The 14,840-nt window shown below is 44.6% G+C and overlaps 1 protein-coding gene across 1 annotated transcript; it reads right to left on the bottom strand.

The window, feature by feature from the left end:
* Nucleotides 1-7,753: 7,753 nt before the first annotated feature.
* On the bottom strand, nucleotides 7,754-13,913 carry DYNLT3 (dynein light chain Tctex-type 3). Its single transcript, XM_072359146.1, has 5 exons — nucleotides 13,772-13,913; nucleotides 13,243-13,284; nucleotides 11,797-11,920; nucleotides 10,435-10,512; nucleotides 7,754-9,942 (listed from the first exon to the last, which is right to left on the bottom strand). Exons 1-5 carry the CDS (start codon nucleotides 13,799-13,801, stop codon nucleotides 9,866-9,868), a joined length of 351 nt encoding a protein of 116 aa, XP_072215247.1. The 5' UTR covers nucleotides 13,802-13,913; the 3' UTR covers nucleotides 7,754-9,865.
* Nucleotides 13,914-14,840: the final 927 nt, after the last annotated feature.

Here is a 14,840-nt window from a genome sequence, read left to right as displayed (position 1 = left end):
AAACATAAGAAAGAAACTAGTTTGAGACCTCCCTACTCTTACTCAAAGCACGGAATAATGTCAGTGGTGCTGTTCTAAATCAGTGCTACTGTCTACAGAGCTGCTTAAAGGAGTAAAACCCTCCTTCCAAATGCTTGCCTGATCTATAAACGTTCCTGTAAGGGAAACGGTTGATCACAGCCTGAACCTCTGATTAACCGTCTGAGGCAAGCGATGAGTCAGCTGCGGGAGCACAGGTGAAGGTAATTCAGCTGTGCTACCAGAAAGGGTGGAGCTTGACTCCACCTCTCCCAGATTCCATTTAAGGGCTGACCACCACTAAGGCAGCATCTCTTTCTGGAGATTGCTCCTTTGTAAAGTTCTTGTGGTGAGCCCTGACATCAGTGAGCACCTATCTTGAAGGCCTCAGAGTTGGTGAGTGCTTTTTCTTAGTTACTCTCTAGCTATTCATTTCCATCTATATTTGTACTATTCCAACTGTACAAATACCATACTTGTATTATTTCTACTGTGCAGTTCCCCACATCTGTGGCATTACCGATGAGGTACAAGAAACAAATCATTTCTTATGTAGCAATGGCTCTGACAATGCTACTGCTCCCCACACAGGAAATACAGAGCTTTTTACTCATCCTGAGGAGAGAGACAGGGCTACAGCTGAGCCCACAGCACAGTCTGGTTTTGTGGCCAGGTGAACTGCTTGGAATCTGACAGCTGCTGTAGGCTGGGCCTCTTGTTGAAAACTTCCTCCTTCCAGGTGTCTGGGGACTTTTCTGTCATAGGGGCAGCAGCAGGGGTAGTTTTCACAATCAACAGATTTCTTTTGCTGTCAGATTCCTGGCTCCGAAGGGCCTGTTCTGGAAACAGAAGGTGGCTTCTTGCCTCTGGGGAACTGCAGATGGTATTCAGTAGTTTAAGCAAAATTACCTGGTGCAAAAAGCAGTAACAAGATTTCCTGAAAGGCAAAAACATCCCAAGGTTGCTCCTGTGGACAGCTGGGGCAGGCAGGGATGGCAGCCAGAGGCAGAAGTCAGGACTTGACAGAACTCTGTCTTTCATTGATGAGGGTCTACTGCCACTCTAAAACTTGTCCCACACCTGGACCAAGTCACTGACTTGCTGTGTGCCAAAGTAAATGATCTAGTGGGGTTGCTCAGGCAGAGCTCTGCCACTGCTCATGCTTGGGAGGGGTAGGGGGGGCAGTGGATATCCTCAGAATCATCCCCAATACCAGTGGGTTCTGAACATCAGCCATGACTCCCTCATTAAGGCTGTCCTTCTAGTCTTATCTCTGCTTCTTCTGTAGGGATGGCTCTAAAAGAAATTAGCACCTCTTATCCCTCCTGACACAATCAGCAGTGATGGGAATGTAGCCCTTGTGGTTTTCAGTACTGAATGCAAGCTCCACCTAAGTTTATGAAGAAGATTGAAGCCCAAACTGTCCTTCCATCCAGCTACCAAAATTTCCTATTCAGAAGAAAAATGCTCTGCTGATGGCAAGATGAGCCAGTTGGTGTTGGGTTAGAAAAAGAAATGCTTTATCTAATGGAAAGAATTAGCAGTTCAGCTCAAATAGATGAAGAAAGAAATTGGTCTCACTTGTGGCTTGCAGTCATCTGAAAAAAGAATTTGATTAATTAATCTATATTGTGAAATTTAGTTAAGGAACCTGATCCTCTGGAGTGCTGGGCAGCTCCCATTTCCCCATCTTTATTTTGGAGACTGGAGGGGGTTCTGGAGGATGCAAGGCACCTGGCCATATCTGGCTAATACATGTGAAATCGCAGTATGCACTGAGCTTCATCTTGTCCCCCTTCCTTCCCTGGTAAATACTTGCAAAGCTGCCCACATGCAAAGGAAATCCAAGTTTTTTAAAGTGTTAACCTATAGTAAAGACACTGCTCTGCGTCTTCACCATCACACATCTCCCAGGGGGAAATCAGGCTACTTGTGAAATAGGGCTGCTTCTTTTCAGTCCTGTATGACTTCCTCTGCCTTGTGAAGACTTTCAGCCTTTCAGTCCTCAAATGATGGGTTAAGTCAAATTAGAAACCAAAAACAACACCCAAGAAGTTGCCTGTCAAACACCTCTGCAGGTTCCTTCTCTATCTTGGAATACTCTTAACAAACTCATTTTGACTTATTTTTCCATCCTTCAATGTGGGTTTGTGTTTGTTGGCTCTTAATATTTTTAGTAGACATCATAGCTGGCTGTAAGCTCTCACACCTCCAGGACAACTGCATGAATGCTTAAAGGAAATTAGGAGCAAATATTTAGATGTTGATGGTTCTAAGAGCTTGCAGCATCAAATGCTCACATCTGACTGAATACAACGGTGACAGCTCCACAGATGCAAGCCAGTGTAGTTATTTGTCATGAAGCACACATTTGTTTTGGTGTTTGATAGAGACCCTAGCAAGCCACTGGTCTCATTTACATTCACTGCACACAAGCTGAATCAGACAAGCAGAAATTAATAGCAGCAGAGTAGAAAAGCATTGAAAGAATTGCAGAAAGCTTACAAATGCCTTCCAGCTGCATACCAGATCTGCAATTCTGCTAAGTCCATCCCTTCCTTTCCACTGGTGCTCTTCTGCCTGGACATGGCTCACTCAGCTACCAGGGATTTCTCTCCACTCATTCTCTCCTACCAACTGCTGCTTCGCTCACCTTCTTCAGCATCCTGGCTGTGTTTCCTCCTGCCTCCTTCCATACCCCAGGTCCTCACTGCAGGGCAGCAACAGAAGATGAAATGTCCCCGGCTCTGTGTAAGCACATCAACAAGTAATCTATTGCCCTGCTATCGGTGTTGTTCTCATCCCAGGTTCAGAACACTGCACCATAGCAGTGGCAAGGGAGAACGTCATCTCAGCCAAAACCAGGACAGGTGTTAAAACCAGAAAATAAGAAAATATCATTGACCGTGTCTTTTGTGGCCTTCAGAACAAGTGGATTGTGGAAACATCTTTGGTCAAGTAGCTCTGAAATAAAAGCGCAGGTGCTTCTTAGACTAGTGTTGTCTTTTCACATGCCTGCAAGTTACAATGGACCAAGAAAATGTCCAGGATTTACACTATTCTCTCTTTGTGTGATTGAGAGCACTGAGAAAGCTATAATATAATTTTCCTCAGTACCAGCTGGTTCCAGAAATGGCATAGAGAATAACCCTAATTATCATCTCTTTGCAGTCACCAGACCAAAATGTTGCCAGTGTTAACAAGAGAGAGTTTTGGCAGTGCAGAAGTCTGGTTTCATCTAACAGCCTTTCCACTTCTCTAAACCAAAGAGATTTCTACCTCACAGTCCCAAAGAGCCAAAGCATAAGCAAATACCTCTGCAGGTCAGCCTAGGGCTGGGTAAACTCCCATGAGCAGCTTGTGGAGATGGTTGCTGCTGTGGTTTTACCACCCCCCTCTTGGCCTTTTTCTCATACTTCCCTTTCCATCTATGATAACTAATGCTGGGTCAAGTCTGTTTTCAGGTGGCAAATTCACACAAGCTCTCTGAGACCCGAATCTTCCTCAAATAGCAGCAAGGATATAATCAGAAAAGACTGCCAAACAATAAGGAAACACCTTCTAGAGCAACCTCCCTGAGAGGACAAATAAAGAGCCCTGCAGATGATCGGCAGCTTCCTCCTGCTCCAAAGTTCCTTTCAGCTGTTAAAAGTCCATGAGATACTCTCACTGTACCAGTGCTGCAAATGGCTGGGTAAACGTGGATCCTCTTCCATCGCTGTTGTCTGTCTCACGTGTGCGCAAATCAATGCACTCAGCAGCAAAGACTCAACTCTACAAGCCAAAATAAATAATAAAAAGGGTGTAATAAACAGCAGCAAGGGCGGCAACAAAATACTATTTATAGAGTACTAACTAATGCTGAGTTACCCAATACTGCCTTGCTTTCGATTTACAGAAAACCTCTAAAGGCCACAGTTTCTGCCACTGCTATTGCTGCAGCTGCGAGTCCTTTCACTGCTATTTCACACCCCGAGACAGGCAGCAAAACCCACGTTGTAAATATAGCCAGGGAACCTTGCCTAAAGTTACTCACTGTTGCTGGGTTAACAAATGCCCTGATGCCTTTGTTGGAATTAATCTGTCCAGCGTTCATCTGGTACCAAACTAGAAGCCATCACAATGAATGAAGTAACCAGCCGGGGATGTCAGTCACATCACTCACTGCATGAGGCTTTCCAGCAGCCCTATGACATGCGGTGAACATTTCTCCAAGCACCACTGCACGGTGATGTTGGTGATGGTTATCAAGGTACACATATCAGTGATGGACTGGAGATTCCTTCCCTGTAGCAACATCTGGGGAGAGGATCTTGAGCTTGGAGGAGGCTGTGCCCAGCAGTAATCAAGGGAGACGATGACAGTTGTGCTTACAAGCGTTCATTTGTGAAGCTGGATGGGGAAAACAGCAACACCAAGCCATTAAGCTGGAAAAAAAAAGAGCTGCATTTCTCGGAGGGCAACACAGGCAGCTTACTGTTAGCAAAAAACATCAGCTACACTTACTTACATTTATGAAAGCAACAGAAAATAGCCCCGAGCCCGGGAAAATTGTGAAAATCCTTCTGTTATTTTCAAGTCATTTGCAGAGATCAAGCTGTAACCCACTCAGGTTGCCACTTCCCCTTCAGGAGTAACAGATGTTATTGGCCGATGCCACCTAATTTGTTTCAAGGTGCTGAGCCTTCCCTTTTCCCTCTACTAATGCCTGTCACCACCTAAAGGGGACAGCTTTTGCATGTTGTAACCACAAAAGAAAGCTCTGTCAGCAAATTCTGCAGGCCCAAGCTAGCTGCTTTACGTACTGATCGCGTATTTACTCCTGACAAGCAAATGTCAGTGGGAAAGACTGCACAGGACTGCCCTTTCTTATCTAGCAAATGCCACACAAGCTGTAAAGCAAACCTCCCGCACTGTCTGTCTTTTTCTTCACCCAACATGCAGACTGAGTTGCAAACCAGTTGACTTACCAAAGACTTACAGAGGGACTCACATCACCTCTCTCCATCATTACTATTGTTCCCTTTCGTCCACATTGGACAATCTCTTCCTCATTCATTCCTCCCAAATGCTATTGCGGGTCTTACTACTGTCCATTACTGACAGTTGTTCCTCTTCCCTTAGCCCTTTCTCCTCCACCAGCACAGCTCAGCTTACATTGATTTCATGGCTGTTCATAGCCTACCTCCTATCTGCCTTCCAAAGTGAGAGTAAGATACTCTCTGCTCCACCAGACCATTACATCATTCACCCATTCCCTCATTTTAAACTGTCAGCAGGCATCCTTTGAAGGTCTGATCACTCTTAAGAGAAGTTCCCTGTAGACTCCTACAAAGCTAACTCATTAACTGCCCTAAATACCAGCTGCTTTCGGCAGTTTTCTGGAGACAGCTCAGCTGCATTTAGGACAACTAGCCAAAACCAGCAGCCAGCTTCTCAGGCAGCTGGACCAATAATTTCACAGCTAGCACTCTCCTGAGAGCCTGCTTGTCCCTCCTGAGTTGGTCCAGAGGATGTGACTCTCTTGCCTTTCCTGCTGTTGTGATGTGCAAGCCCTCTGTCCATTCCTGGCTCTGTCCACATGCTCTCTGCCTTGATCTTGAGACAGCTGTTGGACTCAGACATTGACTGCCTCTTGTCCTTGCAGTCCAGCTGAACAGCATTCAGACAGTGGCTATGCTTTTGTTTTATGTCTGAATAACAACCAGTGGGACACTGTTCCCAATTCAGCTGCATATCAGCTGACTGGGAGCTTGCCTGTCATTTACAGCTGCCTATGTACGTATGAACAAAAATAAAACACCTGGAGACCTGTATTCTTTCTCAAGTTTTAGCCTCGGTTGCCTCTCACTCTGCTTTCTCTGCTTTTCTCCACTTCAGGTTTGGCTTCTCAGTGAGGAAAAAGCCATGCAAATTTTTACAGCACTGCACAGCCCCCTGGCCAGCTTCAGCAAGTGACTGAAGGAGGCTGGCTATATATAACCTCAAGTCTATTTTTAATTCCCCAGCATCTGTTCAGTATCGATATATACTGTTGTGATATAATACATGAATGACTGTGATGTTCCTCCTCTCAAGAGGAAGTCTGATAACTGTAGAATCATAGAATATGCCAAGTCGGAAGGCACTCTCTGAACTCCAGCATTGGTGGAAGCCAGCAGTGAGGGAAGAAATGCCGTCTCAAGTAGGAGGACGTGGTGCCAAGGGGCATGATTTAGCGGTGGGCTGTTAGAGTTGGGGTAGTACGGTTGGCTTGAGGCTGGACTAGATGATCTTCATTGCCTTTTCCAACCTGAACAATTCTATAACTCCATGACCTCCCAGTACCGGAGCAGGGCAGCAGCGAGTCCCCGCCTCACCGCCTCCTCCCGCCTCGGTCTCCCGCCCAGCAGCGCCGTCTGCCGGCGTCTGGCAATGCCGACCCCTGGCTGCCAACAGGCAAACCGCAATAAGCCTCCACGTACAGGAAAAGAATCTGCTTAAAAAATTGTAACGTCTCCACAGAACTTGCCTGCCTTTCCCTCATATGTCCGTACTATGGTATGGCCCAGTAGGCCTACGTGCTTGATTCCAGCTGCCAGTGAGGTGTGTTACTGCAATACTGATTCTCCTTTTCCATTACTTCTTGGTCAGACTGTGGAAGAGGAGTTGCACAGAAGCTTCTATCTGTCCCTTCAGCAGCATTTTATTCCCTTTTAAAAGCTTCTTATGTAACGAACATGCTGACATGAGAAACCACCCCCACTGCACAGCAGAGCACACCGCTCCCTCGCAAGGCACAGGCCTATAGGCCATAGCACCTCTACTGCTGCAGTCTGTATTAAGGCAAAGAATCATAGAATGGCATGGGTTGAAAAGGACCACATCATCTGGTTTCAGCCCCCCTGCTACGTGCAGGGCTGCCAACCACCAGACCAGGCTGCCCAGAGCCACATCCAGCCTGGCCTTGAATGCCTCCAGGGATGGGGCATCCACAACCTCCTTGGGCAACCTGTTCCAGTGCATCACCACCTTCTGTGTGAAAAACTTCTTCCTAATATCTAACCTAAACCTCCCCTGTCTTAGTTTAAAACCATTCCCCCTTGTCCTATCACTGTCCACTCTCATAAGCAGCCCCTTCAAATATTGGAAGGCTACACTGAGGCCTCCCTGTTTTCTCTATATATGGCAGCTACAGAACATATGCATACAGGCTAGTGATAAGGTTCTGTCCTATATGGTATGTTTAAATTGTCAGCCAAATGTAAAATAAACAGGCTAGCTACAAGCTGGGAATTCAATGGCTTCTACATGGTGCTTTAGATTGCATGAATATAAATTGACCGTAGAGGGATTTGTACTAGTTTCCTTAAGCAGGTATAAAAAGAAGACAGACATCACACCTTCCCTTCTACACGTTTCTGGTAGCAAAACTCTTACATGCCTTTTTGTAGCAGAGGAGTAACAGGTGTCTTCTGTCATGAAGTCATACATAGGATCATATACAGGCTATAATTTGATGCACATTCTTTTGTCCCGTTAATAAGACCTAAATTGTTAATAATAACTTACTCCCATGTATACAGTGGTTAAGGAAAAAAACGTATTGATAGAAAGCACTATCACTGTGCATCCCCGCATCCTGCAGTCCAGAGTTTCATACTTGAAAATAAACTACTTGGGAAATGAAGCGGCGTTGGTGAGAATTCATTTTGAGAGATCACCATTTGCATAGATGAAACACACAAGGCAAAGATACAACTAAGGCAAATCTTTAGTTTTCCATTTTGGTAGAAAGAAAAGCGAAGGAGTCTTATAATGAAGCAGCATTTTCTAGGTTTCCTTTGCAGCAGACCTTTTACCAAGCCTCGTTAAACTGATAGTCCTGCTCAGTGCACCTTATATTCAAGTAAAGCAGAAACACCAAATAAGTTACAAATAGCTGTATGGAATACTTCTGACCACGGCACCCAAACACCCACTAAATAGGGACAGCGGCCAACACTGCTTTTACACCACACTCTACACCAACCCTACCAAAGCTTTTTCCAGCTGCTGCTCCACTTGCCTTTTCCACTTTGTGCAATCCTGAAAATCAGCAAAACTCTGCATTTTTGTTAGTTTCACAACTCGGCTCTTAAGTGGCAGCACTGCATTCAGAAAGCGCTGTCCTAACCCATACGGCGTTGAATTGCTGTATATCTGAAGGTCAGTACAATATACATACACATCTTTACACTATACTTGCCTCTAAGGCAAAGGTAACGTTACAGCACTTAGTTTTACTTGCACTCAGGTAAAAGCAGAACTCTATTTGTTTGCAAAGCAAGAGCTTTTCAACAGCAGTGTGAATTACATGTTCCACTTGTATGCAGTCTCACAGCAGCTATATGAATACACAGTTTAAGCAACGACACGACTTTTAGCTTACTCTCTGTACAGGTCACTTGCTATACATCCTAATAGTTATCAGAAAGCCAAACAAAACTGCATAACAGTGCTTTAATACTCATTTGTTAGAACTGCAGGACAGCCTTACAGTAGCTGTTAGGTAGTTACCAGACTCTTTCCAAAGACATGCAGTAATGAAGAAAAAACTCTATCCTTAAGCAGCATCTGATGAAACAACTTAATGTAGCTGCCACTTAGTGGCAGCTGTCATTCAGGCATTTTTGGTATCGATACATATTGATCACGTACATTGTGCATTAATAAACAAAAATGTAGGCCCCAATCTAGCAAATACTTGTGCAAATGCTTTTCTTCCATGTGGAATAATTCAAGTTAAGACTCATCAGATGAGCAAATTTAAGAACTCGCATAAATCTTGATAGGATGGGAATTCTTAGTGCTTAAAATATAACCTTTTTTTTTTTTTAATAGGATTAAATTCTAGATTTAGAGAATATAGGAAATACTTCTATATATATATACGTTGCTTTAAGATAAATAGTTCCAAAGGTAACAAGAGCCTCTAGAAATGTGTGTGCCTTCTCTCTGAACAAAAAAGTCCCATTAGGGGAAATGAGGGCCAACTCTTATCACCCTCACTCCCAGCTAGTCTTGCATTGCAGGAGGACTCAATAAAGTGCGTGTCAAAGATTACAGAGTTAGGGAATAAAACCAAATGCAATAACCTTCAGAATGCTTTAGGAAGGACAAATTATGAATTCAATGCTAATGTTTGATTCATTGAATTGACAACAAACACAATATTCTTCACTCCGAAGAAAAATTAGTATTCTTGTTAGGCCCAGGTATATTGCACCTTTGCCCTAGTGAAGTCGTCCTCTGCCTCAAGGAGGAAAGCTTGTATGGATCCAATCTCAATGTAGAAGTTCAAGCTTGACTGAAGAGTGAAGTTCATACAATTTTAAAGGCACCAGCATTCAATAAGAAAGTCAGCTATTTAATCAAACATGAAGCACTTGATACTGTTTACAGTACGTGCGCTCTGAATTGCATCCATAATTTGTTCCCAAAGGCACCAGAATCCTGAGAGGTCTTGCTTGCCCTTTCACCTTTTTCTTTGATTAGATATGTTCCTCTTGAATAAAGTGTCTTTGATATCAGCTTTGATGTCAGTTCTATTGATCTCTGTGGCATCTTCTCATTAACATCCTTCTGAATATTTAAATTCTGAAAACCCGCTTTCTCTCGTTCATTTTTTGCACAAATCCAAATAATTAATCTATGAGAACTGCCTTAGACTGTACGCCTTCTCTAGAGAGCTGTCTGCTATACCACCTCTTACAGAAAAAAAAAGGATATATATATGTATATATATAACTATTTGAAATATTTAACCATGTGTTTGGAACATTAATTTTATAGGCTGCGGTGTCGCTTCTATTTATCTTCCGGCCAGCTACAGGATAATGGCAACAGCAAACACGTTGACAATGCAGTTCATGGTTCGGTTTTCCCATCTCACTGTGCAGGTCCCTAGAAGAGATAGTCACAATTTGTTACAAAACATAACAATAGAATTCCAGCCCCTTTATTACATTCATTTAATCTCAATGTAAAGTATGTTCAGTTAGGAGGAATAGCACAGTTGTGATTTAAGGGAGTTACTATTATTGTCAGGCTGGCTCTAGTTAGCCTAAACTCCTCTAAACACTTGTATTAACTTGGACATTGTTTATTAGCAAAATATCAGGAGGGGAATGCTTTGAGAATCTCTTTTTAAAAGCTGGGTTATTATACCCTGAACTTGAGAACTGGCTTTCTACATTTGCTTTATTGCACCTCCAAAGCAGTCATTCCTAAAGCAGACATGGCTTGTTAACAAAACATTTTCCCTGGGATTGCAAACAAGGGTTTAATTCTGGAACCTACTGCTTCTATAATCAACCTTCCAACGTGGACTATTACAACTGAGCAACAGGTACCATTTCTTTTACTACAGCATTTAATCCGAACGAGGAAGCCTACCATCAGTCGTGGTATCCCAGAAGCACGAGCTTGCTGTGTGGAGACCAGCTCCGCTTCTCTGCATCACTGCACAGGTTACTGAAAGAGATGGTCATAAAACCACAGCTTTCATTACTGAAGAGGTGAATCGTTCACATTTTCTGAACTCCAACTCACATTATATTATCAAATGGTTGTCAGGAGGCATTCAACCTATTCTGACATTCCATCAGTCCCAGCATTTTCCTCAGCAACTCAGTATTTGATTCATGATTATCTTTACTCACGTAAAGACAATGGCTTTAACAAAACGCCTGCTAATAGGATTGTGCTTTCTATCTCTTAAACTGCTTAGATACAGCTCCTGTCAGGCGCACCTCAGAACTGGGTTCCAAGTGCTGTCCTCACAGGTCTAACAACAGAAGTCACACAGGACAAGAGCTGCTTCCCCAAAGTAGCACTGGCTGCTTTCTGAAACCACGCTGTGGTAACGGGGCATTTCTAGACTGACCTGTAACTGCCGTAAAAACATTAAGTTTGAACTGAAGACATTAAAAACAGAGCAGGGTGCTAACACTTGCTTTGGTCCTTTTGTGAAGCGCTGATATAATAGCATTTTAAACATGCGCTTCCCTCCATTTCTCTTCCATAGACATGCACAGAAAAATAACAGGATAGGAAGACTTAGAAGACTGAAAATCTTGTGAAAGATTTTACTTATAAGAAGCTTAATTCTAATAAAATGTTTTTATTAACAAATAAACCAATACATTAAAAGTATCTGTGCAGCAGAAATGCTAAGTCACAGCCTGAACCAGTGATTGAACACCTGGTGGGAAGGCAGGGCCAACCCATGGGAGCTCAGGTGCATGCAATATACCTGAGTGACCAGAAGAGGTGCAGCCAGGATCCACCCCTTTCCAGACCTCATTTATAGGTTGGCAGTGGAAGCAAGGGTATCCTACTGGAGATCCCTGCCTATCTGAGGCCTCTCATATAGGCAGCTTCTTTCCTTTGTTTCTATGTCCATAGCAGCTGTGTTAGAGCTTATCCACACCTGCTACAGCCCAGGACTTTGTTACTATGCTATCACTGCTGTGCTTTCCATCATCTTACAGTATTACAGTCCATTTACTGAACTGATGCCAAAACACCGATATAATTTTAGGATTGCTTAAGAGTCAGGGAAGTCTGCATAACGTCATCTTCTGTGCTAACTGCTGACAGCGTGCTAGGCCCAAGTAAATCTGCCGCAGCTTTACCACAAGTCCTGGTAAACATCTCTGTAACAGAAGAATTCAATCTGCTCTGTTTGCCATTTAACAACTAAACTTCTCTATTGAGCACAGCACTACACTGAAAAAGTGGGGTACTCCTACTTACCAATGTACTTGTATGTTTTTCCCAGCTTTACCAAATGCGTCAGTGACTGTTCCACTATAGCTGCAGTCCACTGGTTGACTTTGTTGTGATTGTAATCTGCTTTGCCTAAAACGCTTTCTATGCACTAAAACAGAGGGGGGAGAAAATAGTTACGGTAAATAGAGGAAACTTCAAAATGTAAAGGTTAAGAACGTCTTGTATAATCTGAGAACTGCATGTGGTAACTGGCTTCCTTTGAATTACTTCAGCTCATCAGGTATCAGCTGCTGAATGGGAAATAAAATGAGCTTTCTTGGGAAATTGTTTTTAGTATGTATTTACCTCACTACTACGTAGAGGAAAAATGAGGCTCTGAGTGTAAAGAAGTGTACACTTGTAATAGGCAAGTAAAACAACGCTACGCTCTCCTCTGATTCAGTAATGCAGACTTCATGCACGCACCACCCACTAACACGCTGTGCGAGAGATTTGCATTCCAGATCCTATAAAACCCAATTAGTTCTGATCCCATTGTACAAAGCTAGACAGTGACTCGATGGAAACAAACAAAACAGGACAACAGCACTCAGTGGTGCTACTGGGATCCTGGTCTTTTCTAGAGATGTATTCAATACCATATCTCCTCAGATCTAGTTAAGCTTTAGGTCAGAGGCAGAAAGGCTTGGCTTTGCTCCCAGCTTCAGATATAAAGAGAATCTGTGATGCTGTATCTGGCCTCTGAAGGCAGGGCCAGTTATGTAAGGGATGAACTGTCATTCACCTGACAGCTGAGGGCTTGCTGCTGTGACCTGGTGCAGCTCAAGAAGCCCTGTTTTGTCCTGGCAGGGCAGGTAGGAAAGGACCTGCACAGGCCCTCTAGAAATTCCCTTATAAAAACAGTATTTCTCTGTAAAAGGTGACAGCATCCATACGCCTCAGGCTCTTCATTAACCAGTGTCATCAGGCATTTAATTTAGACAGGCAGGCTACTCGCTTTCAGCCTGCTCTTTTTGTGCAACAATTACTATTTCTTGTAAACACTGACAATAACAAGCTCACGTGGCCCAACCTGTTGCTCCAGCCAAAGCTACATCTCCAAGTGTGATCTCAAAGCTGCTCAAGACTTAGTCCAGGCAGCCTGCTCCAGTGACTGCCTACTCTCTAGATGGATAAAGGGGAAAAATAAACAATGATTTTTCTATGCAACCTGTGACTGTCCTCCCTCACCATTCCAATGTCAAGCAAATTCTGTCCCTCTCTATGTCACCTCCCTCTCAGACAGTTGAAGACAAGAACGAACTGAAGCTTAAAGTAGCTCCAAATGAAGGTCTGCTTTCATTTGATTTAAATAACAGTTCATATTTTGCATAAGCTCAAATCTATCGGGGATGGCAACTTCAAATCTCCTTTCACTACACTGGAAGAGAAAGTGTTTCTCTGAAACACGAGCCATGAACCAACACTTACCTCCTTAACTATGTTGTGGGCCTCGTCAGCATTGAAGATCATCTGCAATAAATAAATATCAATTATTTTTCGGTGCACCCGAGGGACTTCCCCTGCAGTTCTAACATACCTTATCTCCTACACATTCCCACTCCTCAGAATTCAGCCTGGTTTCCAGAGAAAACCCATCACGTCCACCTGTGCCATCTGCTTCTCTGTACCCATCGGTTCTAAACAGATGGGCAAGGGCCCAAATCCCAAGGACAGTGACGTCCCTGAGAGTTTCCAATAGAAACGGGCGTCTACAGATCCGCACACAGGGTCCAAGGGGGAAGAGGCCGCTCGGTTGATTTCCTTAACGAGCCCCCCACCTCCCCACACGGCACGGCGACGAGGCCGGCTGCCAGGCGCCGCCAGTGCCCGCTCGGTCCCCAAACGTGTCGGCTCCGTCCCGAGAGTCCCGGACACCGCAGAGCCCCGGCCTCGCCCCCGCCCGCTGCTGGCCCGGCGGATCCCCCCAGCGAAGAGCGGCCGAACGGAAAACCCCAACCTCGTCGTTGTGGGGGTGAAAGTCCTCCATGTCCACGACGCGGGCGGCTGCGGTTCCGGCAGCGGCGGCTCCTCCGAGTCCTGCGCGGCTCCGCCTCCGTGGGGCGGTTCTGCCGGAGGGCCCGGCGGGCGGCGCTGCGGGCCCGGAGACGCTTCCATGAGAGGGCAGCCGAGGGCGGGCCGGGCTCTGCGGAGCTGTGCATGGGCGTGCTACGGCAGCTTAGGGGCTGTCCTGCTAAGGAGTAGCGTTTTATTCCCTCCTGTTGGGTTAGTCCGTGTGAATGGCCTGACGCGCTGCTGCTGTTAGATTTGAATCACGGTGACTTGCTTTAATTCCACTTTATGACAAAGAAACGGCCTGGGTTTTATTTGTTGCGCTGTACAAATAGGTGTAGGTAGGTATGGTCTTCTCACTCACCATCATGTTGCCTGGGAAACAGGAAGGACACCTAGTATGGAACGATGCAGAACTTGTGATTTATTATTTTTTTCCTTAATATTTTATCGGGGGGAAAGCTATGTTTTTCTTGGTTTGGATTATTGGTTTCTTTTAATAATATTATATTTGTGATACAGTTCTCCTTTCTAAACCAGAACAATGATGAGAATCATAGAATTGTAGAATCAGAGAATGATTTGGGCTGGAGAGACCTCACAGCCCACCCACCCCAACCCCAACTGTGGGCAGGGCTGCCCCCACCAGCTCAGGCTGCCCAGGCCCCATCCAACCTGGCCTTGAGTGCCTCCAGGGATGGGGCACCACAGCTTCTATGGGCAGCTGTGCTAACGCCTCACTACCCTCTCTGACAAATTTCCCCATAACACCTAATCTAAATCTCCCCTCCTTTAGATTTAAACCATTCCCCCTTGTCCTATCACTGTCTTCCCGTGTAAGAAGTTGACTACGTTAGGTAGAGGAACAAGGCTGCCTCACATCTAGTTCCAGTTTTAGCAGCACATGTTAGGATAGACACATACTTACCTTGCAGATTGTTGTTAATTGTATGCTAACTGGAAATACTCTAGAAGAATGGAAGTACAGGGGAAGCAAAGCAAAACGCTTTTGTGTC

The sequence above is a fragment of the Excalfactoria chinensis genome, chromosome 1 (assembly GCF_039878825.1).
Source record: "Excalfactoria chinensis isolate bCotChi1 chromosome 1, bCotChi1.hap2, whole genome shotgun sequence".
NCBI classification, from domain to species: Eukaryota; Metazoa; Chordata; class Aves; order Galliformes; family Phasianidae; genus Excalfactoria; species Excalfactoria chinensis.
This window is presented reverse-complemented; position numbering and strand designations above follow the sequence as displayed.